General features: G+C 38.6%; 1 protein-coding gene across 4 annotated transcripts; it reads left to right on the top strand.

Moving 5' to 3' along the window:
• The first annotated feature begins 588 nt into the window (after positions 1-588).
• On the top strand, positions 589-26874 carry paqr6 (progestin and adipoQ receptor family member VI). 4 transcript variants are annotated; one of them, XM_030393407.1, is made up of 8 exons: positions 589-844; positions 13220-13491; positions 15760-15887; positions 16861-17066; positions 18654-18780; positions 19905-20001; positions 20487-20631; positions 22819-26874. In XM_030393407.1, exons 1-8 carry the CDS (start codon positions 784-786, stop codon positions 23070-23072), a joined length of 1290 nt encoding a protein of 429 aa, XP_030249267.1. In that variant the 5' UTR covers positions 589-783; the 3' UTR covers positions 23073-26874. The 4 variants fall into 4 exon arrangements, with proteins under 4 accessions (XP_030249267.1, XP_030249270.1, XP_030249269.1 ...); XM_030393410.1 differs by lacking the exon at positions 589-844 and adding an exon at positions 1088-1283; XM_030393409.1 differs by lacking the exon at positions 589-844 and adding an exon at positions 1088-1288.
• Positions 26875-27786: the final 912 nt, after the last annotated feature.

The following is a 27786-nucleotide window of genomic DNA, read 5'->3' as shown; positions in this document are numbered from 1 at the left end:
GAGCGTTTTGGAGGATTGATTCATGAAAGGTACTAAAATTCAGAGCATAAACACCTCAATATCCGTAGTGTTATTTTTACTTCTTTTTTGTAGTGTCTCTTGCAAATCTCTCAGCACCAGACTGTGGCAACAATCAGGACATCTTCAACCATGTATCAAGCAACATCTGGTAGTTTCCACCACTCTAATATACACATTTGCTGCCTTTCTGTAATTGATTTGATTTCCAATTGGGCATTTTTTAACAATTTCTGACGGACAAAACAACTAACTGAAAAACCAAAAAGCAACCTCCACACTTAAATCTTTATAGTAAACCTAAGTGGTCTGAACCCCCCAAACTCCTCCTGCGAAGCCTCTGCAGAGACCCAGCCTCTGCCTCCTCTTTCAAACTAGGTCTCCCTGTGCCATTCTTTCTGTTTTTTCTCCTCTTCCACCCCTTGTGTTCCTCTCTGTCCCGGGCCCCGTGCCCACCACTGACCGAGCACACAGAATAACCAATCCCCTGGCAGCGGGGCCCAGTGCCACCCCAACAGGAGACGACTGGCACTGGTGCTGCTGGCCCATTTTTTTTTTTTTTTTTTTTTGCTGGGTAAGGGGGTTGGGGGAAACCTCACTGACCCAAGGCAATCCTCTTTGTGTGAGCCCATGAAGCTGTGGGGCTGCAGGGACTTCACTGTGGACGGATCGGGCTGCTGGGACAGGATGAGAAGTTTAAACACACAAAAAAGCCATTAGGTAGATTTATAACTTTGTGAGAGGCGCCTGTGATCTGTCTGAGAAATGTCCATGCAGGGGTCTGTGCTGGCTGTGGGGAAATGCCTCGCCTGCCTGGAGTTCATGCGTAAGTAACAGTGTTTGTCTTTTTGGGATTGTTTGTTCTTCACATGTGCATCTTATTAATCTTTTTTGCTGTGTAAAAGAAACTCTTCGATATGCCTCAATGCCATCCATGTTTGCTGTTATGTAAATGATGCTGGAGCTCTTGTCCTCTCCTGATCCTGAAAAAAAATGAGCCTTTTTTTTTTCTTCACCACATCCAATGGAAAAAAGTGTCTGCCCTGAGGGTGGGATTTCATTAGTGGATCCAGTCGTGTTTTTGTTGCCCGGATGGGGAGACGGAGACTGTTTTTGCAGCAGGAATGGACCCGACTGGGGTATAATTATGGATTTATAAGTTTTCTATCCCAGGAAAATTCCCTCATCTCTTACTTTTCCCCCTCTCCGGAGCCCCATCTTCATCCGAGCCCACAATGATCCCATCGGACTGATCAGGCTGAAAGGTCAGGTGAGGTTTTTCTGTGTGTCCAGGATTTTGGCAGCACTTTGCCATCATTACTGCGCAGTTACACCGCCCGTGACTGAGCGTTTCTGTCTGTGAAAACTGTCCAGGTTTTCAGGAAATTCACTCCCCTTCTTCTCGAGAAGAGACCCTGGAGGTCTTTACGCGTAAGTCACTCCCATCCGCAGGAACTGAACGTCTCCTTGCCAAGCAGTACTTCCGAGACGCTGGGGGGATATGATGTTTTCTTACTCCAGAACAATAAACACGCTGGTGTCACAGGGTTAGTGGACCTTTAATGTGCGAGGGCGCAAGTTTATGTGACATGTTTTAAAGTAAACATCCTGGGTGCTTTTCTTTATGCGTAATGATAATGATACTTTATTCTTATCCCAGTTTCATTTGTCAGGCTGTTTTCCCTGGTATGTTTTCTTTACATCTCTTTTTTTTCAATCTTCCTGTCACTTCACGTTTTTGGATTGCCAGTCACACAAAGTAACAGATTACATAATTGTTTAGAGAATTGACACTTTCTTAATTTGAGTATCTGAAGTATCTGATTACCTTTAGATTTTGTTGAGGGATGTTTTCATAATTCACATTATCATTAGCTTTTTTCATGGTTTGATATAGATACATGGAAGGACTATTTATTTTTTAAAGGTGCAGTATGTAGTTTTCGGGAAGAAATTTTAATCAGAGGAGAAAGATCTTCATTGACTGATTTATTTTATGCCTAAACAACAACTTTCTTCTTTTTTATGACTGAATAAGCAAACTGACTTTAAAGGACAACAACGCTTCACAGTGTTTTACTTTGTTTATATGTGGCGGACCCTGCCACCTTTCTAGCTTCAAACAGTGTTCTAGGAACCCATTTTCCTCTGAGAACAGCTCGTTTATTCAATTACAGACTAATAGATATCCCGTTTTTTTTGTATTATTACCTAATTAATATTGTAAATATTACAATTCTGAGTTTGATTTTCCTCTCCAAAACTACATAGTGCCCCTTTAAGTTCTCAATTTTTCTGCTGTAACACCCAGATTCTCCCTCTATGACGACCAATAAAGGATTATCTTATTTTTTTAAAACCAGATTATTAAGTCTCCAGCAATGAACAAATATATAAGAAAAACATTTTTTTTAAAAACATAGCAATGTAAAAAGAATAGAATTAAAAATAAATAACTCTAAAGGCAGCTTTAAATGAGTTATTAGAAGTGATGTAAAAGAGGAACCTGTGCGTGCTTCCCGATTTTCCTCGCATTTGTTATTCTTGGAACTCTGACAGCAAATTCTCTGACATTCCGAATCTGAATCTTGATCTCAGACCGGCGACAAGACAAACTTGTGCAATACACAGACAACCTGAAGCTAAAGGCTCCAAAGTATACTGAAAAATGTGACATGACTCTAAACAAGGTCATAACTTTTTTGCCGATGACACACAAAAGGAGGTGGCACCAGTCATGTGAAATCTTCCCGCTGGGATGATAAAGGTTGTTTTTATTGGATACAGCCGTCTATTTTGAGAATTCAGAGAAATATGTGATGCACATGGAATTGATCTGGAAGTCATCAGGGTGTGTCGTGTTTTGGACACACAGCATTTACAGAATGAGAAGCAGTCTTTTCGTTTTGCTTTTCCTGTCAAACTTAGTCCAGTTTTGATCCTGCAAGATAAAATCTAGAGCTAATGCTAAATACAATTTTAGGAATATATAAGGAAGTAGGAGGATGGTGGGGGGAACCCGAACAAGCAAATAGTTTGAATACTTTAATGAAGTGTTGTTGTTGTCAGGATTTATTATCTTTTGTGTACCTCACGTGTTTGGCGTCACACCGCTCTGAGCTTGGATGAACTCGAACAAGACAAGATCTTTTTAGAAATATGACTGGATAGAAAGTTGTGTTGACACGAACTGGATGTTTGCCCTGTGCAGAATGAAACAGGATGTCCTCCCCGGTCAGAGTTTGGACAAAGGAGTCTCCCCACAGGTTCACATGAGGGCTGTCATTCATCGAACTCACGTGATGTAGTAGAAGTCAGTGAAAGGCCCCTGGAGTTCCTGTAACCTTGAGGACATTTAGTCATCCAGAAGGGTTTGGTTAGATTTGCTGAGTGATGTTGGGTAACTTCCTGTATTTAACCATCACGGGTGACTGATATCACCGGCTGGGCCGCTTGAAGTCATCGCTGTTTTGAGTTATGTCAGTATGTTTTTAGCCATGCTGAGGCTCAGGTGACATCGATGTTGGTCCATTGGTCTGGTTTAATTTGAGTAAAGTCGGTAGACACCTGATGGCAGGGTCCGCCACACATAAACAAAGTAAAATAGTACGAGGTTGTCCTTTAAGGTCAGTTTATTCAGTCATGAAAACAAAGATAATACTCGCTTACAAAATAATATCGGTAGCAAATAGATTAAATTGGACTCAAATTCTGACAGAAGAAGAAGATAAGTAACAAAATGGCCAAGTGTGACTGAAATGTATTAAAGTTATTTCATTGCTGAAAAGAACTTACTGACATGGGCATCACCATCATTAATAAAAAGTACATTTATAGTTTATCAGATTTCCTCAAGTAATTTCACTGTTAAGTGATGGTAACCGATGGAAATGAATTAATTAAATCAAGTGTCAGAGTTAAAAACATCTGTTGCAACTCTCTAAAGATCATTCAAAATTTTTTTATAAATGAACTACACAGTGGGTTTTTTTAACAATCCATTACAACATTACAATAATAAAAATGCAAATAAATGGTTAATAAGGCATTTCATTCTTTATTACCGGGGTAATAACTATCAAATAAAGTTTACTACACTATGAACAGCATTTATTAACCATCAGTTGCAAGGTGCCAATAAAAAAAATGCTAATAACAGGTTTATAAAGCATGTTATTGCGCATGAACAGCGTATTAAATACTAAATAAAGTTTACTACACTACAAACTTGACCAAGAATATATCAAGATATCAAAAACTTTGTGGACATGACTTCAGTGTCCTCAGTGGTAGATGCGTCCCTGAACACAACACAACACAACACAACACAACAGTCAGTCAGTCTTCACTACATCCTTACATTCATCACCACATCCTCACTTAGTTTAGTTACAATAACATACAAAATGGCGGTGTTTAACGCCTCTCTCCTCGGTTTCACGGTTTCATCGCGTGCCTCCTCTCTCCACGTTCCATACCATCCCCATCAGGTCACCAGTAGCGCGCGCGCACGGCGGTTGTACACACACATGGCCCGTGTTGTTGTTGCTCCAGTGATCCACGTGAGCACCGAGCGGCGCTTCCTACTGGCTCGCGCGGGACAAGAGAAGAAGACGAGGCTGAAGATTCTTCCACAATCACTTCACTGAGAGAGACGAGAGAGAGAGGAGAAGAAGAAAAAGACTCCCGACCCAAGCTGTCACACGATAACACGCCCGCAGCGTGTTTTTAAACGGATAAAGACGAGGAGGACTCTTTAACCTCCGCATGCCCGAGGGTCGCGGTAAGTCGAAAAACTCAAAGATGTTTTTTTATTTTTTATTTTTCTCGCTGTACATCGCCCCATTGTTGAGGCGAAGTTTTGACTCCTCGCTGTGGAAGCTGTTGTTTTTCACCTCTTCACTCTCTCAACGGAAAAAGTTGTGTTTTCTTTTAAGCTAGCTCTGAAGGAATTCCTGGAAAAGTCGTGTTTAACGAGGAGGAAAAGGGAGTTTGAGACAGAACAAGTCGTTCTGACAGTTAACTAGCTTCATGTGACTGGCGTGTTTTCTTAAATGGTTCCTCTGGAGATGTCCAGGGTTGAACTTAACGTTAGCTGCTTTTTCCAGCCTGAAGATGTTTTGGTTTTTTTCCAGATTGAAAGCAGTTGCCACGCTGACTTCAGATCTGTTTTCCCATTAGACATCTCATGTAGTGCAGGAATCAGGAATCTGTTTTTGTTTCGACACGTTTTTTTTTTAATGCACATGTTTATTTACCACCAAAGGCTTTTTAGAAAAATATATACATAAACAAAGAAAAAAAACAAATCAGGAAACTATTTTAATTAGAGTGACAACTGACAATTAGCTATTTCCATAAGTTTATCGATTTATCGTTGAGATGAAATGGATTAGGGGTCGACCTATATGGCTTTTTCAGGGCGGATGTTGATTATTAGAAATCAAGGAGACTGAAAACCGATATTAGGACCAATATTAATATGCAGTAAAAATGCAAATCTTTGTGTCAATGGACAATTTATCTAACTACTGCTCTAAAGTAAAATTCTGGGGTTCTTTATCTGAGTATTTTCATTTTCTGCCCCTTTATACTTCCTGTCCACTACATCCATTTGTATAAATGGAGTTACTTTAAAATGTTTAAATTAGTTAATTTTGTCGGCAGTCCGACAGAAAAGTCATCAATAGGATAATTGTAAAAAAAGCTGATAATCGTCCAGAGCCCATATCAGTCTACTAGGGATGCACGATATATATCACACGGATAAATGGAAAATGTACATTATCAGCTAATAGCAGATAATTAAATTATACACAGTAAATAGAGCCTTAATTATATAGCCAAATTTCTTTTGTTGACTTAACAAGTGCAGCATGTACCCATAGTAATTGACGCTATGTACCTTTTTAAAGTTGTTTTGTGAGCAGCCAGTAAACACAGAGAAGAACAATGATCACGCTGTTATCACGCTAATAATTTGGAACTGCTGCACCTGTGTAGAGCCACGCTATGTTATCACTGGTGTGAACTAACAACTCCTCATTAACCGTCTTAGATGACAAAGAATAGCTGCAAATCCACAAATTCAATAATCTAGAGCCAGCAAATGTTTGACATTTTGTGAGAAAAAACAACTTAAATGAACGAAAAATGTATTTTGTTTTGTTTCCAATTGACAAATTTTGCAAATGAATGAAATATGAGTGCGTTTGGGATTGTCAGTCGCACAGAACAAGACATTTAAAGGCGACATCTTGGACCTAAAACCTGGATAGACTTATTTTCTGACATTCTTTAATCGATTATTATTGTAAAATAATCATTACGTTTTAAGCAAAGCCTGTTAAATTGTATTGTCTTCTTTCACTGCAGCTTATAAGGACGTATTGAGTTTACTGTGGAAGAGTGAATACAGGAAATTGTGTGAATGTGGATAAACTGTGTTGACAGTTAGGTGTAGGTAATGTCGTGGAGGAATGACTGAGGGTTTACAGCGAACATGCCTCCACAACACATCAAAACACACCCAGTCAGTTGAGACTTTTATTGCATGCTTAGATTTATCACCACGTGCTTGATAAGTAATGAGTTGAAGCGAGTTTCTATTTGACATTGTGTTCCCTTTATTTGTCAAGTAGTAGTCACATGCTGACATTTTGCCAGCACTGAGAAACAGGTTTTGTTTTTATAACCATTCCAGGTTTTGGATGCAGTACTTGATTGAATAATACAATAACATATTAAAGTACTTTCATAGAAATGGACCATATTGGTGTGGCAGGGGAAGTGTTACCTCTTTGTTCCTGCAAATATCCATTGTGATGTGTAAGAACACATGGGAGCAGTGTTGCATAACCTCGAGTAGCCCTTTTTAATGTGAAATGTAGACACTTACCAGGAAGGGGGGTGACCAAAGGAGGAACACCTATTGAAAAACATTCCAGCATGACTTCAGACTTAAAGCAAAAAGGGGGAAGTTGTAAAACGTGTCTCAAGACAAGGTTTAGGGTGTGAAGGGTTACCCCACAACGCGTCAAATACTAAAGTAACCTCAAACTCTTGGTCAGAGGGAAGTGGTTCATTTGGGCTGTAGGAAGAGATGACGCAAGGATTATCTTTCTTATGAGGTGTTAATCATTTAGTCTTTAAAATGCTCAAGATGACTTCTTTAATCAGCTTGTTTTGTTTTTTTCCAAAACCTGAAGATGTTAAATTTTCAGGCAAGCAACAGAGCATTTATTTATTGATTAACAGAAAATTAAATTGCAACAATTTTAATGATCTATTAATTATTAATTAACTTAAGTGGTTTCAACAACTCAAATAAGAATATCTTTAAAAAAAATGTTTTTACAATCCGGATTCGTATTTATTATTATCTTGTCTCTGAAAGGATTTGCAAACCATTTCCTTTTTGTTTTCATTGTATATTTCATATAGTGTCCCAAGTTTTTAGTCCCCTAAATTCCCCTAAATCCTTCACACTGCACCTTTAAACAATTAATTGACGATCGGAGTTGTTTGCAATTAATGCTATGTTGATGGATTAAGCTTTGATGCAGTTTAACTCAAAATCCAACCTAAACATTTGTGCTCTTTGAGCATTACATTAATGGTCTTTTCAGTCTTTTGTTTTGTGTTGTTAGAAGTGTTTGTTGTATAATGTCAGACTGAGATATTTAAATAAACTGGCAGCAGGTCTCAAGGACATCAGATGTGAACTGACTCCCTTTAACGCATATCTCAATGTGGAACACAAACAGGTGGATGTTTGTGCATGGTTTCTGGGTGCTTGCTGAAAGTGATTCTGGGAAAAACACTGTCGTGTATCACAGATTGAGACAATGGAAGGTGGTATTCCAACAAAAATATGCCACACAGTTACTCTTGAATGCACAAAAATGTATTTTAAAAGGACAAATTGTGTCCTTTAAGAAACGGTACATCAACTGTCAGTGAATCCACAGGTCAGGTATTCTGTGTGTGGGTGTTTTTGTGACTGGATTGAACATGTTCTGGCAGGATAGAGGAATGTTCTTAGTATGAGCTGAAGAATGAGCAGAGGATGTCGTACATGCTGTACAGGGAACACGTGCCCGTCTGTGTAGGCATCATGCTCTCTGCATAGTCTTCTTATTGTCAGCCTCCGGCCAATAAAGACATCCATTGAGAAAGGTCATGTGATGACATTACAAGCATGTGGGAAAGAAATTCAGATGTCAAGAGAGGAACAAAAAAAAAGGAAGCAAGTGTCGTTCGGGTCAGTTTAGAATTGCCTCAGGACTTAAATGTAACAAGGACCGTCTGGAGGTGAAGAGCTGGTACAGATGTTTCCATGGTCATTAATTGAGCAGTCAGAGAAATGGTCTTGCATGTCATTAGACTCCCCGTGTTTGCTGAGTAAACACCCTTTAACAGAACAACACCACTCTGCACACAGAAAACAAAACAGGTTGCTTGTTGGGTTGCTTACATTTCTATCAGAAAGAGCTTCTGAGGAAGCTATATGAAGTAAAGGTAAATTGACTTATATGATGTCACTTGAGTGACAGTTTTGTTTGAAAATTTAAAAAATCTGAGGATGTGGAGAAAGAAATTAGGTTACTAGACCTATTTAGCTGTTCCTCATCTTTGCATGAGGCTAGCGGCTAGAGGCAACATTAGCTGCTACTAGCACAACTGTTGGCGGTCAAGATGCATTGTTGGAAATGTAGCCACTAGGCTCTGATGAGAAAGAAAAATGCATAAAAAAGAAGATGCTATCTCTGGTTGTGATGCATAGATTTTGATCCTTTTTAAAATATAAATGCACTTCATGATTCTAATAATGTTATAGGAGTGCAATGCTATTCGAATTCATTCAAACAAATTGCGTGTCATTTCAAATTTGTTTGAACTTGATTTTTTTAAGTAGTGACAGCCCTGCTGCAAATGAACATGGGTCGCTGATGACCAGAAGGCAAAAAGCAAGTAATGAGTGTAAAAAGGAAGATAGCTGCAGTACAGAGTTTGTAGAGAATCGCCATGGACAGAAAGAAAATTCAAGGAGTCAACCTCAAGTAAGTGTTTCTAATAAGGTAGTTTGCCTTAACTCTACTGGAGGGATGAACACTAGATCTGTCAGCAGTTTCTAGAATCAAGCAGATCAGACAGACATTGACTGCAAAAGACTTAATATTAGATTATTTTTTTTTTACTTAAAACGTGCCTAAGATCTTTCTGTCTTCTAAATATGTGACTACAAAACCTGTTCCTACGCAAACATTTAAACACCCTGAAATTAATGCCTAGGGTCAGCAGCTACAGCTTGTAGTCACTGTTTGCTTTTTAATCCAATAATTTGAAAACAAAACCAAAAAACGTGTCACCGCCTGAGTGAATAGGCCATGTTCACTTTCAACAGCGACAAAAGATACCGTGTGATAAAGTAAGTATGGAGGAGACGTGCAGTTTCATTGTCAGTTTCTTTATCTCCCTTTGAAGCTGATAAGTTGTTTGGTTAAGCCACGGATCATAAAAAGGTTAGAACAATATCAATGGTAAACAATGTCTGTCTGGTGACAAAAGAGATCTTAAATCATGTTTAATGCTAACACTGGTTAGACTTTGTTTTTAAAAGCAGCACTTTGCAAAGACTCAGCCCTGAGCTCAACGTCTAGAGAAAACAGTTGTTTAATCATCTCAACAAATAATACTACCTCAAACAAGGGACTGCCTGTTTCACGACTGTCTCAGAAGTGCTGCACAGGAGGAGCCAAATATTGTTTTTCATAAACTTCAGGAAGCCATCTGTAATGCTGGATGTTATCATTTCAGGGAGGATGTATGTGAGATTTAATAAACCACCTACACAAAAAGCCTGTGTCCAAGCCAAGTTTCAGAGAGGCTCTACAGACAAAGAACTGAATTTCAACAGTAGGTTAGCGCACAATGAAAAATAGTATGTTTATGGCCTATGCATGCTTTTATGATGCTTGACGGCAACGCTGTCTGTAAGTAAATCATCAGATCTTATTGTCCTGAAATATAGAAATGTATATCATTGCCTACTCATCATCATGTTGGAATTGATAGTGGATAATACACAGCAAAGTTGCTTTCATAGACTTGAAAATGTGAAATTACCTTATCAGTGACTGACTTAACAAGTTCAGCATCTACTTACTTGGTTTGCGATCTACTAATAAACACGTTGATCAAGAGGAAGAACAATCGCAGCGTTGTTGCCCTCACAATGTCAAACTGCTGAACCTCAGTAGAGCAACACAGCAAAGACGAGAAAGTCAGACAGGTCATCACCAGTTTAGATGGTTTTAATAGTTTCGCCCTTAGGCGTACATAAAAAAACAAATGATTTCACTCATTGAAAAATGGGTGAAATAAATTTTTTTTTTGGTTCAAAAACATTTTTCACTTATCAATTATCCGTTTTCAATCAAAAAATGTATTGAATGCTATTTCTGTCTTGTATCATGTGTCTGAATTTGAGTGCTATACAAACACTTCTGTGCAAATATGTTTGTGCATTATGTATTTTTAAGGGGGGTTGAGGTTGTGTTCAGATGTAGAGCATGTACAATTTTGTCACATGGACAACATGTCAGGACAGGACACGCTGAGATTTTCTGGGTCAAGAAGCAGTGAAGAGTTACCGTGCAAAAGAGGTGTCTCCTGATCTCACTGCAGGGGAGAGTCCATGTCCTCAAGAGTTGTTTTCTGGTTCATGTCAATGAAAATTTAGTCAACTGTGTAACGTTTACTGTAACATAAACAGTCTTGAATTGTGTGGCTCCTTGAAGGCTGCTTTCAGCTGTAAAACATTCCCCTTTCATCTCTTACAGCTACAGAAGCTGAGAACATCTGTTAATGCAATTTTCAAAGCAGTTATCTGGATACAAGTTAATTTTGTTATCCTGAGAAAACACCACTTCTTCAGTTCTTTTCTTCTATACATGGCCCATTTTTCTTATCTTATCTATGTAGATTTTATGCATATTCGGTGCCATTCAAATCAGCCACACAGCCTGCATAAAAACACATCCCCAACTTAAATTAGCTATTCAAATCATTGGCGCCACATAATGCTAATGATCTGAATTTAAATGAGCTTTTTTTTTTTTTCACACTGCAGTGAACCCAGTGGCTTTTCGTAGCTATTGTCATCGACACAAGCTGTGGTTTTGTGTGTGTGTATTGTTGTTTGTGTCCTCTGATGTGTTCCAGCTGTGATGAATGCAGGGTTTGTACCAGTGTGCACGCATGTTGGCGCCCAGGGTATTTGTGCATGTTCTCCGTGGCAGAAAACTGTGTGCTTAAGTGTGAGAAGCCTCATTTCCATCCAGTGCAGCGTGTAACAGCCATCCTTTGGCCCCTGTACTCTCGAGGCTTCAGCCTCCACAAAGCTCACTTTGTCACAGTTAACAGGCCGGGGCCTGCAGCTGGGCTGCAGTGAGCGCCGGTCCCCTCTTGTTGCTTCCACACTGCTAGAGAGGAGCCTCTAGAGGCGTGAGCTGTGACAGAGATGCCAAGAAATGTTTATCCTCCCAGGTCTGGAGAAAAATGTGTACTCTGAACTCTGAAGAGACTCTTAAGATATTAACATCGCAGGGGTTCTAGTCTGATTACAATATTTATTTTATGAAGGTGAAAGTGACTGTCAAAAGAATGTAGAAGTAATGTCCTCTTCAGTATCTGTTCTTAATGCCATTATACCACCACATGTATGAAAACCTGCTGTTTACTCGGTCTAGTTTCTGTTACTACCACATCATTACATTGTCCCTACAGTCTAGTTTGAGGAGTAATGGAATACATGTAAAAGGATTACACGAACATTCGTTATGAAGATTAAATAAAAGTTATCTTATTAGTACTTCTTAAGGGTAATCCAAAGGCACCAGAAAGTAATCAAGTTACATTGATAAACTATAACGATACTTGGATTACGTTTTTTAACAGGTAATTAGTTACAGTATTGGAATTTTAGTTTAGAAGTGAAATTGCAACAAAAAATAAAAGTTTTGTTTTACTTACATTTTTAGTTTATTAAAAAATGTAGTAAAATATTTTTTTCTGGACAGATATTGTGAAGGTGCAAGCTCTAAACTTAACAACATGTTGTGGTGTAAGAAACAGTCAACTGATGAGGTAACCCCTCCGTGAGAGGCAATGTTACACAGATGACATTCCCTCTCTGTCAACAGACATGTTGTTAGCACATGCATACTTTCAGTCACAGCCACTGCAATGTGACAATGCCAGGCATTCTTCATACTGACGTCTGGGTACGTCTCAAGAACAGCACAATAAGAGATTGTTCTCTGTGTCGACTGCAGTCGACAAAGGCATCGCACTTGATCACTCTGACATATAAACTTTAATGCTCATATTAACATGTGCCCTGTTGGCATCATTTAAGGGAATAATCTAAAACACAGTGTTCAAAAACTCTATATGATACAACTCAGTCTGTATCAATGTTGATGTATGTAGCGGTATTTTTGCTCTATACATCAATACATGTTTAAACAATTAAAGTTTTTTATAGGATTTCGAATGCAGGAATTTTACTTAGAATATAATGAAAAATATGTTTACATTGTGGAAGCTACTTTCAAGGCAGCATGAGTAGGATTTGACAGAATGACATGTTGTAAACACAGATCTGAAGACGGCCCCTCTGCTCACCATAGCTTCCTCCTGGATGCGTGCTGCGATCTGGCACCTGTTTGCTACTTTTTTTGTAGTCCCACCCTTACAACCTGCGTGCTGTTATTGGCATAAAGGGCTACACACCTACTACCCCAAGGTTGATACTCAGAAACATCCACAACACAGCAGAAATAAATAGGATAATTATGAAAACACAGGCAGAAGGTATGTAGGGTCTCTGCAGATACAGACACAGCCACAAACTACTAGTGAGCAAGTGATGATTGAGAGGGATTATTTTTGTATCATTTTATTTATTTTTTTCAAACGTGGAGCAGGAAACAACCAGAACACTTTGATCAAAAGTTCTTAGAGACCAGCTGCTGACATAAGGCTGCTGTAGATCTCTGCTGTAGGCAGGTGCCTGATCATTCAAAGCTCAAACAGTGTGAACAAGAATCATTAACTCGATTGGAGTGTGGAAAAAAACAAGATTTTGCTGCCGCTGGAGTCTCATTGTGAGTGTTTTTGTTGTGTGTCCCTGCAGTGTTTCCAGTGTGGCGGGGGATCAGGGCCAGTAGTGGCGTCGGAGGCGGGTGGAGCCAGGGCTGGGCACGCTGCTTGCGATGGGAGCCAGACAGTCCAGGACAAAGGCCCCGGATCCCGGTGTTTGACTACCCGGTCTGGTTAGTCCTCTGTCGTGGGGGACGAGCCAGGCTCATTGAGGTCTGTCAGAGAGGGAGGGGGGCCATCAGACTGCCCGCAGACATGCTCAGCATAAAGCTTCCCGAGCTCTTTGACATCCACCAGGTCCCCAAGGTAAGGAGCCAAACCTCCTTTATAAGGTACTTGATAGATCTGTCTTGCTGTTTGTTTTAGCCTGCTCTTAATAAATGATGTCCTATTTGAGACCTGCCTGTCATTAACCTGGATAAGGCCCTCTATAATCTTGCATAGCCAGACTTATTTCCACAGCACTGGAAATGCCTGGCTGCACAAATTCTCCTTCTGGTAAAGGGGAAAATCGTTCTAGCTTGTTTGCATTCCTTTAAACTAATTACAATCGTTTGGGCAGCTCTAAACCCAAGACGTAGTGACAGTGCCCATACAAAATAGTGAACCTTAGGGAGTCGAGCCCTTGCAATAAAATGGCTTAATCTAAAAATATCGCAGGATCTCATAGGATAAAATAATGAAGTCATGATATTTGATATCCAAAAGGCCAGAGGTTAAATGCACTGTGACATCATAATATTCTGCAAAAATTGTTCTGGCCATTACTCAGCGTCACAGCTCAGGAACAGCCACTTAACTGGTGCATGGAGGCATACAACCGCGATGTAATAATTCAAGGTATGCGTGTACAAAAGGCGACCAGATTTGTGTTACAGCAGAGAGAGTAAACCCAAGGAGGGAGTAAAACCAACACAATCACCTGGCAGTTGTTAAGACGCTCAGACAAAGTGAAGCAAGGAGAGTCTGCCGCTACACTGAGTGAGTGTCGGCAGTTTGTGCAATGCGGCAGAAAAAACAGTAACGCTCAGGTATTTCTTTTATTTCCTGTCATCATTTATGTAATGAAAAATTCACATTTTTTGAATTCCTAAGACCAAAGAGAAATATGGAATGATACAGCAACAATAAAACCTTGAGTGCAAAAATGCTGGGACCCTGTGGTTCTTCACAATACATGAGTGTATATGGAAAAAAACTAAACAAAGAATGTGTCAGTTTGAACATTATATATAAGCTTTGTAGTGAATTCAGTGGAATTTAGATTAGAAAGATTTGCAATTCTGTACATTTTATTCACATCTGACAGTGTCCCAAGTTTTTTTTTTTTTTAGAGTTGTGGCAGTAAATACCCAGAAGAAGTCGCATTATTTATGAAAATATGAATGGGTGCATAAAATCTACAACACTGAATCTTTTTTAAGTAATTTTCAGACTGCTGTGTTTACCTTTTAACAACCAACCTGCTTTAGTTTATGATGTTTTCAGTGTATTTGGTGTTAGTTGTGTGGTTCTCTGTTTTTTGGGTTTGGTGGAAACATGTGCTGAAGTCATTTTACTACTTCAGCTCTAATTATTGTATTTCAGGTTTGATTGACTTGAGTTTGGTTATTTTTGCCTCATAAAGTTTAGGACAAGAAGTATCTAAAATCTTACCTGTGTTCTTGTTTGTTTATAGACAGCCATGTGAGATTTAACATGTACGCCTCTGTGGGAAACCTGTGTGGTATCATACTGGGAAAGAGAGACTGTCCTTCAACTAGAGGCAGAGCCCTGCAGTTCAAGCATCTGTGTTGGCAGGCGTCCACCCCGCTGTAACAGCTTATCTTGTGTGATAAGCAGTCATTGTTGTATTAGTTAAACATCACAATCTCCAGTCAGCACTTTCAGAGTCAAATACTAAAATATGTGACCTTGGATCTGAGTTTAAATCTTAGAGTTTCTATAGATAAATGAGGTATTTGTCTTTGTCTCCTCGATCAGATCTGTAATTCAGGTATTTTAGTTTATTCCAAACGAACTGTTGCCTGCTTTCACCTGCTAAAGGCATTTTTCCCTAAAGAGACAGCCGCACCATCAGGCAACGCCAACAGAAAGTGTTAAAGCTTTTCTAACATCGGTTAAGGTTGAATAACATGTTTGTTATACAGTGATAATGGAGGGATGTAGAGATTCATTTTAAAAGATGTTGTGACTTCTCTGTTTTTAACATATGGTTTATTTTGAATTTTATCTCATCTTAATTCACTTCTAAAACAAAATGAAGGTAATGAGACTTTTAGTTGATATAAAGTTTGCAAGGCGTAGCTGAAGCTACTACAGCCTCTCTGGATTGGCATGTTGATATTGGATCTCCTCTGCTTGGGAAAATATTTACATTTTTGTCGTCCTTGTTTATCTCTACATCTTCTTTCTTAGCACATCCGACTAGAACCAGCCTGAGATGGTTTTGGGCCAAAGTTTTCACTATTTCCTAAAAAATACATGTCTGACTGAAATCCACCAAAAAGGAGTTGATCATAATCTGGGGGTTGAGATATTTCCACTCACCTGGTGTGTCTGGTTGGTCCTCAGGTATTCAGGGAGGACAGCATCATCTCTGGGTACCGTCATCCGCGGAGCTCAGCGTTGGACTGCGTCCTGAGCAGCTTCCAGATGAACAACGAGACGATCAACATCTGGACCCACTTCCTGCCAACATGGTATGTGTAACAACACAGACATGTTTTCATTTTATGTGTTTTTAACTTTTTTGGTGCATGTTTTGCAATGTGTTACGAATACCTTGTTGCATCAAATTGTCTCACATGAGAGAAGACCAGAAGATGCCAAATTATTAGCTTTATTTGAAGTAGCCTTTATTTTTATTTTATTTTTCAAACTCAACACATTCATGTACAATTTCCAAAGCAAAAGACAGCGAAGGAATTTTTTTCATGAAAGACAAAAATTCTGAATTACTAAATACTAAATTATTTGTCAACAATTTTGGTGATTAGAATAATCCGTTTGTAAAAATTATCTGGTTCCTTAAATGTAAATATTTTCTGTTTTTTTTTCATCCTCTTTGGCAGTAAACTGAATATCTTTGGGTTGTGGACAAAACGAGACGTTTGAGGACGTCATCTTGGGCTTTGTGAAAGACAAATCAACATTTGACAGTTTTCTGACATTTTATAGACCAAACAACAAATCGAATAATCAAGAAAATAATCAGGAGATTAATTGACGCTGTAAATAATAACTGTTAGTTACAGCTCTAGTCTAGAAAAAAAAATGTATTTGAAGTCAAGATTAAGACAAAAACTTTCAGTCAGTAAAGTGAAGACACTTTAACTTTCCAGCTGTGAAAACATGTCAGAGTTTATGAGGATCAGTAGAAGAATGAGGATCTTTTAGTATTTGAGATGTTATCCCTTAAATTCTTCATAGCGCTGCAGAAAAAATAAACAGATGGATTTAAAGGTACAACAAAGATTTTTAGATAGGGGGGAGAAAGTTGCCACAAAAAATTAGGAAGGCCTGAATGAAAATAAACACAAGACTGAAACAGGACATCGGTAAGATCCAAGGACAACAATCTCGAAAAATGTGGGAAAGTAGAAGTGAGAAACAGTTCTGGGCTGGGTTGATTATAATGAATATGCTGGATTAAAACAAAATGTCGGTTTGCAGGTACTTCCTGTGGCGTTTCTGCCTCCTCTGCTCCACGCTAAACTTCCTGACCGACAGCTATACCTGGCCCTTGCTGGTGTACATGCTGCTCATCTGCATTTACCCCTTCACCTCCAGCTGCGCGCACACCTTCAGCACCATGTCCCCAGAGTCTCGACACATCTGCTACTTCTTTGACTACGGAGCGCTCAGCCTCTACAGTCTTGGTAAGACTTCAGACACGCTGGTCGAATCCTGAAAAGGTTGGGCGCAGATGTTTTTGGTTTTCTGCAGAACTTCTTGAACTCGGAGGGGTTGATTGATTGGTTTGTCTGAGCTCTTGTTACATCTTTACTTGCTAACCTGAGATGCCCGGATAGTTTTAAAAGGGCAGGAACTTAAAAACCAGGAACCAACAATTGTAGCTGCCAGTTGTTCCTCAAAGGACGCCGTTTGTGCATAAGATCAAGACCGACAAGATCACATGATCAAGTGATCTCATTAACCCAGCTGGCTCACAAGATAAATTCAATTGCAGATTTTCTGTGATGTCCAAGAACACTGACATTAATTTTATTAGGGAACTGAAGAGACACATTTTTTCTATCATAATATGGTGTTTACCTGACAAGTGACGTAGCAGAACATTCGCCAAGTATTGTATGGATGTGTTAATGCCGTGTCTGATTTTCATAGTGTATCAAACCAGATGTAATGGTATCTCTTCCTGCTGCCTCTTTCCTGAGAAGTAATTTGTTTCATGGCTTATCTGCGCCTCAGCCCGGCTGTGTTTAACAGCGCGTCTATGAATAATGTTTCCCTGTCACTGTGTATCAGCACTTACAGAGGAGTTACAACAAAGAACAGAGAGCTTGTTGCAAAAGTGGTTATTTTAATATGTTCAGCTACAGCATCTGGTGTCACTTTCTGTACACACATGCAGGTTTATTTTTCTTGGCCTTTTAATTGAAGGTGAGCCGGTGCATTTTAGCTTTAGCTTCAGCCCACCTGCAGACCAGCAGTCAAACATTTACAAACATTAACTGAGGGCCTCTTCAGTTCTCTTCACTGGTGGTGTGGTCCTGGCAGACTGATCCTTAATCTACCACAAAGCTTCTTAATGCCAAGATTTGCCCAGTTAAAAGTCTGTCTCAGGGATAAGAGCTGCTGGAGGGTTTTTCCTCACTGCAGGACCTAAAATGATAGGATAAACTCAACAGTTGGAGGTTGAGCTTTGATGAGGAGGGGGGATTCTGTTGTAACACACAGAAGACAATGTCTGCATTGTTCTTCTTTCGATTTCCTATTGTTTTAGTACACTGAAAAGCTAGATCTGTCCTTTGAATGAAAAACAAGTATATGTGTCATGTAAGAAAAAGAGAATCCTCAATGTATAGAAATTTAAAATGCTCCCCTGTGGCGACCCCCGGTGGTTGTAACAGCCAAATGAACAATGTAAATGTTGTTCCCAATAATTCCCCCATGTAACAGCTTTAAGTTAAATATGGTACAATGTGTTTGCTCTGTTTAGTTTTAAGGAGGGGAAAAGGCAGAGTACAACAGAAAGCAAATAAAAAAACACACAGAAAAAGCTCCTTTGTAAAAAGGTAACTAAGTTCATGTGGACAGGTTTTGCAGACCTGATCTCCTCTGGCAGGCCATTCCAAAATCTAGCTGTCAGAGGAAAATCTAAAGACACATTTACCTTAATTTACGAACATATGCATTCATTTGAAATAAACATAATCTTGTTCAGTAGAGGAAGGGAACAAAAAGATCATTTAACATGATTTTACTGTCCTCTTTGTGTTCAGGTTGTGCCATAAGTTATGGATACTATGTGATACCAGACAGCTGGGTGAACAGCTGGCTCCATCAACACTTTGTCCCCATTGCCATTGGAAACACACTTCTCTGCACCAGTCTATCCTGCTACTCCAGGTAAGAGGCTTCTGCACACATCCCCTCTGCTTCTTATTTGTTTTGTTTTGTATTTTTTTTTTTTGCTCTTCCTTTCAGGAGTTTAGATAAAATGAAGCTGACGTTCTGAAAGAGAACAATCATCAGGCCTACAGGATCAAAGGATTCAAAACAGATGTCAGGACATTTCTTTTGTCTTGAATGCAGTTAAGTTCTCTGCATTAGCATTATTGTGACATCTTAATGCCTTTTAAAATACAACGTTTTAATGCCTCCCTCAGACTCGTGTTCTTGCCAGGAGGGAAACGCCGCTGAATAAGTATTTGCACCGTCATGTGACCCTTAAACTCTCTGCTGAAACCCAGACAAATCAAATTCTTTTAGGCTCAGCAGCTCCTAAAGATACTGTGAACCGCTGCAACTTTTCCTTGAGTGTGTTTCTGACTATAAATGGAAGACGTTATTGACTGCTCTGGATCTTCACAGTAGATTTACAGTGAAAAAAGTTCCTTGAATCAATATTTACTTTCGAAACACTTTAGAAATGTATTTAGAAACACTTATGTATAAAACAAATGTGAAATCGATTAAGGCTGTCATCTACAGCAGCTCGAACTGAGGCAGGAAAACTGTAAGAAGTCTAATCCAGCTGATAGAGAATTTTTGAGGCAATGTAAATACTTTTTTAGGTTGAAAAATTAACTTGTCTCTCTGGGGGAAAAAAACTATGTAATGACGACACTGATTCTAAATTACCTCAAGCACAAATTATTTTCACTCGTAGGCCCACATATACACCTTTACAGATATATCTCCAACAAGCTCATATTATTCATAAGCTAATTAAAGCTCTTGTAAGAAGGAAATGTGTAGTGATAACTAATGAGGGCTTTATGTCGGAAGTTGCTTGTTACTTGCATAACCTTCCAAATGGGGATGTCACAAGCCAGTACCTCATGAATGTGCCAACACAAAATGTATGCGACACGATGGGAAAACATCAGCCAATGCTGTCGCTGAATTTCATGTTTTTTGCTGATAGTCTGGCAGCAGTCAGCAAGTGGAATATCGGCTCACACTGATGTTCTGCTGCTGTCTTTTTGCTGAAGTTGATGGTGATTACACTCCTCTGTTTGTCCTCACAGGTTCCTGGAGCTGCAGTTCCCACAAAGGAGTAAAGTTCTGAGGACGGGAGCGTTCGTCCTTCCATTTATATTCGACACCGTTCCTCTGTTTTACAGGGTGAGTGTCAGTATCCACAATTTCCAGTGGTGTCTACATGTTAAAATGGTGTTGTTCTCTGACTGAATGTGAAACCTTAACTTCCACTGTTAACTGCTGTTATTTGCCAAAGCCACAGAATGTGTGTTTTAGAGTGTTTGTGTTTATTATGTAAGTGCTCAGAGCTGATTAGTGCCAGGCTTTAATACTCTGAGCAGGACTTTGGCTCACTAACCCAGAGACTGATTTCCTTGCTTAATCTTAATCTAATACAAATGATTGCTGCCATCAATTAATTCCCCTAATCACCGTGATGATTATGTAAGTAATTAGTTGGAGGGGTTTTTTGTCCCAAACTAGGTAAAAAATGATGTAACCTCATATTTGGTTGTGTGTGTGTGTGGAAATCTCTGTAAATACTGAAGGACTCTGAGGTAAATCTGTTGGTTTTTGGTGTTTTCTGGATATATTTCATTTAAAAGTATTTTTGTTATTTCTGCGTGAAGATCCTTCTCTGCTGCGGGGGAAGCTGTAACTCGAGCGACGGTTTGTCCAGTCACTGTTACCACCTCCTCTTCGCCTTCCTCACCTGTTTCCTGTTTACCGCCCACCTCCCGGAGAGGCTGGCCCCAGGGCGCTTCGACTACTTTGGTATGTTCTTCTTGTTTGTTATATGATACAGGTTGTGACACTCTTTTGAAAGCATTCACCGATTAGTACTTCAAATCCTGGTGACATGAAGGAAAGTGAAGGCAAACTGTCACACTTTACCTCAGACTGAAGAAACAAGTTAACATAGGAAGTGTGTAAGAAAATTCCAGTGTCCGCTTTATGCACTGAACACCATGTACTAGTGAAAGTTTGCCTTTGGTGGTGAGACAGGGCTGTCACTTTTATATTCATTGCCTTTTATCTTGGCCTGTTCTTTAGTGTTTTCCCTGCTGACTTCTGGACAATTGACACCAAACAATAGCTCCGTATCAAACAGATTTTTAATATGACATTGTGTGAATGTAGCTGCCTGTTTCTTCGCTCAATGGACGGTTGTTTGTCCTGGTAAGGTTTCAAACAGGTTGTGTTTTTCTGTCTGAAAAGCTGTGCAAAGGAAGAGCTGCGAACGTGTTTGTTACTGATCATGCAAAAGATGAGACAGAGGAACAGAAGCCCTGAGGGTCGAGTGAGGAAATCTTTTTTCCTGGCGATCCATTTTTAAGTCTGTTCTGAATTGTTTTCTCTCCTGTGATCATTACTTGAGAAGTGGTGGGGAAATGAAGACTTGCCAGGATAATATTTCGAAGTCCCTAAAAAATGTTTTTCCATCTTTAAAGATGAGATAATAAGGTTCTTCAGGAGATCAAACTGTTTTTTTCCATGTGTGAAACTGAGTGAATTCTTCTTTTTTTTTTGCTTTTTTTTTTTTTTTCAGAATTAAGTTTGGACAGGAGAATGTTTTTGTTTGTTTGTTTTTGTAATACTCAAATTGACCACAAGAGGCTGATATTATAACACATTATTTGCCTAAAGAAAGACATGACATAAATGTTACATGTCCTGCTAACACACAGCAGATGTATCTTGTGTTCAGCGTGCATAGAGAAATTACAACTTCCTTGGAGAAAAACATGAGTGATTTTTGACCTATTAGAACCATGTGGTAATCGTGCACTTCAGCCTCTAGTGGTCAAAACAAACCTTTTTTTTTTTTTTTAAAAAAAGTTTTTTTTTCCCCCCAAAACTGCCCTTACATTTTCCCCCCCTTGGTTTCACACATGTAAAAAAGGAACTTGACAAACTATCCCAGTTAAAGTCAGTCTATGGAAGCCCTGAGGGGCAAGTGAGGAATTCGATCTTTCTGGTGATCCATTTACTAAGTGTGATTTAAATTGTAGTGGTTGAAAAAAAAGTTTCTCAACTGTTTTTCTATATGTGAAATGTGTAATTATTTGCTTTTTAAAGTGTGAAACCAGAAAAAGGTGAAGGCAAAGAAAGGCATGAGATTTTTTTGTAATACTTATATTGACCACAAGTGGCTGATATTATAACACATTCTTCGCCTAAAGAAAGACATAACATTAATGTTACATATTCTGCTAACACACTATAGATGTATCTTGTGTTTTTGTGTTTTTTTTGTGCTAAAAATGACATTTTTTTTCACTTGGTTTCACACATCTCTGAATTTTTCACAGATGCAAATGAACGTAAAAAAACTTTCCTGTTTAAAGTCAGTCTATGGAAGTGAGATCCATTTTCTAAGTCTGATCTAAATTGTATTGGTTGAAAAAAAAAAAAAAGTTTTGCCAGGATATGTCATTCGAAGTTCCCCAATTTTTTTTTCATCTGTGAAAACATATATCTGTATAGGGCGTGATATACCCTAGAGAAACTTTTTTCCCATGTGTGAAACTTGCAATCATTTTTTTCTTCAGGTGAAATTTATTTCTCCTGGAGAAAAAAATAATTATCTCGGTTTCGCACTTGAAAAATGAACCACTGATTTCTTGAGTTTTAGCATTTAAACTAGGACTGCAACCAGTGATCATATTCATTACTGATTAATCTGCTGAGTATTTTCATGATTCAATGATTAATCGTTTAATCTAGAGTGTAAAGTTTTTGTGAAAAATGCTCATCAGAAATTTCTGAACCTAAAGTGACGTCTTCAAATTCCTTTTCTCCAACCAGCAGCCCCAAATCTAAATCACTTCTCATTTACTGTCTAAAATGACAAAGAAAAGCAGCAAATATTTGACATTTTTACTTGGAAAAATGATTCCAATCGTTTTCCAAGTATGTAAATGTCAATCTTTGTTTCACACTCTGAATCTTGTCACGCAGGCCACAGCCACCAGCTCTTCCACGTCAGCGCTGTGGTTGGGACCCACTTCCAGATGGAGGGCGTGATAGCTGACATGATATCACGGCGGGCGACGCTCTTGACCCACGTAGCGCTGCCCTCCTTGCTGGGGACCATCGGGGTGCTGGTCCTCAGTCTCGTCCTCAACCTGGGCGTCATCGGCATTTTCAGCGCGCCGCTGCTGTGGAAACCCTGCCGCAGCTCCAACCAGGCCAGCGAGCGCAAGGAGCAGTGATGGCGTCTCCTCCACCACCAGCCACACAAAGGCTGATTCACTTTCCAAAGGAAAGGTTTGGGCTGTTTGTCCTTTTGACTATTAACAGCTCACAGTAGTGCTTGTTTAACACCGATAGTTTTATCATTCAGAGATGAAGATTTTGATACATAATTTTTTTTTTTTGTAACAACCTGACGTATTTGTTTGCGTGAACACGCAGAAGCTGAGGACCCAGCCGCACTTATCGAAGCCTTTTATCGGTCTGTTTAATTTATTTTGAAGGTTTCTCAATGTGCATGTAAAAAAGGCTCTGGGTTGAAGGACGCATGCTGATGTGACACGACACATTTAAGTGCCTTAATGTAGACCTGCACTTCATATACGATGTTTACAGTAGATCACTATAAGGACAGGTTGAAATCTCAAACTGGAAACGTTTATTGGCGCAGTTTGCAGGGATTATATTTTGGATTAATGATGCCTCTGTTTTGCATGTGCTCGGCCAGAATCTCCTTTTTCTTTCTAAGGGAGTTGTTGAAAATATTCTGTGTAACTGGACTTCTCTCTGGGCATTGGATGTTAAAGTCAGCCTTTAGTGGACAACCCTCCATCAGCTCTACATAATATAATGCAGATGGCGTTGCCGGCTCCTATATATCCACCTATTGATTCCATTCTGCACAGACTGGAATTGATTTGCAGGCCAGTGTGGTTCTTTTTCTGATTGCCTCACTCATTATGAACCCCACAATCTGCCCTCAACAGGGGGGGAAGAAAAAAAAAAAAACATGTTACAGCACAGCGGTGGTGATTAAAAGACAGGTACCATTTTTATAACAGTAAGTTTCCATGGCAACACTATAGTGGCCTCATGCCCCCTGAAGGTCTTCAACAATTTTTGTGTTCTGAGCAAATGGCAGCGTTTTTCCTCTTGTTCTTCCGTCACGTAGCGCTAGATCTATTTTGAACTTTTCTCATGTACAATAGAACAAAACATGTTTCCAGTTGAGTCAAATTTAAAAGTATTGGTGGAATTAAGAAATGAGGAGAGAAAAAAAGTATATTTAGTGATAGTTTGGGCTCCTATTACCATGGGTCTGTATAAACCAGTAACACTCCTTTTTTATATAATGTCGTTATCTTGTGTCCCATGAGACTGTCGTAACCATTTGTTTACCACTTAAATAATAACTGTCCTATATATTTAAAGAGTTTTATTATATTTGTTGATTGTCTGGTGCATAAACAAGAATGAAACAAGATGTTTTTCTTCTTTGGGGGGATCTAAAAGTCCCATAGATGACGTAATTAGAGTTCTTAATAAATAACGATAAAAAGTTACCCTCTTATCCAGTAACCCGTGACTGCTAGTGAGGTTTGTTTTCTTTAAACAAGTGAAAAAAAACTACAATGAGATCTTTTAAAAGTTTCAACACCAGTCAGTAGTTTATTTATTTATTGAATTTATTGATTTATTAATCAGTTAGTCAATGGACAGTACAATAATGAGAATTTGTTTCGAATTTCAGTGATTTTTGAAGCTAAAATAGCAAACATTGGTAACACTATAATAGCCATGATAAATAAACAGTACATTTATAGTTAGTTAAACTTGAGTTAATAGTTATTTCACTGTTAACAGACAATGAAATGCTTTATAAACTATCTATTAAGCAATTGTTTATTATAAAGTTGCAACTGTTCTTTCCTAACAGGTAATGAATACTGTGTAGTTCATCTATCACAGCGATTATCTGATTATTGGCGCCGATATTAACAATTTTTACGATTAACGTTATCGTTACCGAAGTAATAGCAAGTCAACAGTGAACAATCTAAAGATGCAACCAGTAACTAGCAGGTAACGAGTAACTAGTAACTAAATTCATGGGAGGACAAGGCAGCAGAAAATGGAAATTCAATGGAAGTCTTCAATTATTAGTTACCTTAGTGTCTTTAATTACTAATAATCAGTATCAGCCCTGAAGAAAATACAGCAGTCGATCCCTCATCTTTACATCTGAACATTATTTGGACGGCCATTTTATAGTTGCAACTAATAATATACTTAACATTTGATTAATGAGTGGTTTATAAAGCATTTTTAATTGTTTGTAAGAATGAAATAACTATTAACTAAAGTTTAATTAACAATGAATTTACCATTTGTTAATGACGGTTATTATTCAGTGTTAGCATTAAATCATTATTCATCACTTTTCAGGACGAAATGAACATATTTCACTGCCTTTTTTCATGATTATATCATTTTTAGACGACTGTCTTAAAATGTTTAGATTTTATTTTTATTGCTCCATTGAGAAAAAATGGCAGATGAAAACAGTTTAATCTCTTTTAATATCAGTTTTTCTTTCTTTATCTATTTTTCACTTGTTTTAAGAAAACAAAGTTGTTGTTTTTATTATCAGAACTTAATATTGAAACAAAAAGACTCGTTAACAAATTATATAGTTCATTAATAATACTGGCAAAGCAGCCACAGCAGTACTGTAATAATGCATTTATCTCTGTATATACAGCCTCAAGAATGATTGATTATTACCGAACATCTCTGTCGTAGCACTAACAAACTGTGGGTACAGATCTCAACAAACACTCCGTTTTACTTGACAAACACGTGGAAGGCTCGTCTGTATAAAAACACAAACTCACAGCGGTAACTTCGTGAACACGACGCACGGGAAACGCGCGGCTAACAAACACGCTCACACGCGCTCACAGACGTCTTTTTTTAGCTGTGCTGGTAGAGAGTTTAATCAGAGGGGAAATGTACGTGATACTACGGGAACGCGGTGTGTTTACAGGTCCGTGTCGGATGCTGAAGCAGGAATATTGGAAGCAGAGTGAATGTGTAGAACCACAAAGAGCACACACACACACAAACACACACACACACACATTGTATTGTATTGGAGTAGAGGAGTTTGTTTATGGTGTTTTCAAGGTCACTGTGCAGAGTATAGAAGTATAGAAGTCACGTCGGCCTCGCACACAAAACGGAGCAGTATTCTCCCTCATTGTTGTTTCCACCGACTCCGTTTCTGTTTTATCTCCGCCCCTGCCGAGCACCGATCGATTATTTTATTTTCTCTACAGTCTTCATCTTACAGCGCTCCTCGTTTTGACCCCGCTGATTCTTGGAATTGCATCATTACAGGCTTCTGATGTGCTTCTTTTTTGCTATCGACCCCAAACTAGTTTGGAACTCATTTATTTCTGAGCCGCTGCTGTTTTTTTGTCGTCATCTCACTCGTTCTCAGCCTGTCGGTGCCTGAGCTGTTTTCAGCAGCTTCACAGGTCAGACATGCAGATAGATCGATACTTCCTTTGTTTTCGACATTTATTTTGACCAATTTTTTTCTTTTTAATTCCAAGTCCAGAAATTCTCCAGACCAGATCACTGTTACTTTGAAAGCTTGTTGGTTTACTCCTCAGTGGACAAGCTGAAGCAGGTTGTGATTATCAGGAAAACAGGGCACTTTTCTTGTTTCTTTTTGGGTTTTTTTCTTAAACATTGTATTGAAGGATGTTCAGTAACGTGAGGGAGAGAGGGAAGCAAAGACAAATGTGGGATAAAGTGTCAAAAAAAGAAGAGAGAAAAAGAGTTACTGGTGCCTTTTTTTTAAAAAAAGAAAAATCTTTTATATAACTTTTTCTTTTGATATAATTCATTTGTTCCAACAACAAGCTACTCTTACAATGTATAAATACTTATTTGTTCTTTGCTGTGTATAATTTGTAATTTGCTACTTTTGTTCTACTAGACTTGTGTAATAAATTAAGCCTTTTATAAATGGAATCGTTGTTTCTGGAGTTATTTCAGGTGCTTTAAAACAGACTGTGAGTCATTTTATGTTCGAACCAAGTGAGCAACCCTGATTTCTGAAGTAGTGCCGGAGCTAATGATCATTTTCACTGTTGATTAAGCGGTCGATTATTTTTGTGATTAATTCATGTTTGCTAGTTTTGGACATTTTATAGACTAAATATGTCGATCAGTGTTTGTGAAAATCATCACATCTAAGAAACTGAATTCGGAGATTTTTTACTTTTGTGAAATTACTCCAGTTCATTTAATATTTGACATCCAATCATTTCGTTTCCACTGCTCTGTTCTCAAGATTAGAGTCCACCTAATTTTATCTGTTGTACACCATCTAAATCAATTGGTATATTAAAACTGTGCTTGTTTATTGTACCGTGACATTTCATTGTCAATGATTAATCTGTGATTCTTTTCTCGATTAATTGATTTGTTGTTTGGTCTATAAAATGGATAAAAATGTCTATCAGTGTTTCCCAGGATGAAGTCCTCAAATGTCTTGTTTAGTCCACAAGTCAAAGATATTCAGTTTACTGTCAGAGAGGAAAGAAACCAGAAAATATTCACATTTCAGAAGCCAAAAACAGAATCTGTAGTTAATTTGTTAAACGATATCACTCAAACAGATGAATCCAGCATCAAAATAGTTGCAGATTATCTTGATAGCTGACAACTAATCAATTCATTGTTGCAGCTCTATACTTAAGATTTCGGTCGGCCGTATTTTATCTGATATATACTGTATTATCTGAGTGAGAACATAGTGTAATGTTTCTGCACTGTTAATGTGTTTAGGGCAGTAACTACTGATTATTTTGCTGTCAAATAAATGATTTTTTTCTCTATAAAAAGCCAGAAAAGGTGAGAAATTGCCATTCAGCGTGCCAC

Source organism: Sparus aurata, chromosome 17 (genome assembly GCF_900880675.1).
Source record: "Sparus aurata chromosome 17, fSpaAur1.1, whole genome shotgun sequence".
NCBI lineage: Eukaryota > Metazoa > Chordata > Actinopteri > Spariformes > Sparidae > Sparus > Sparus aurata.
The sequence above is the reverse complement of the archived record's forward strand: the minus strand, read 5'-3'. Positions and strand labels throughout refer to the sequence as shown.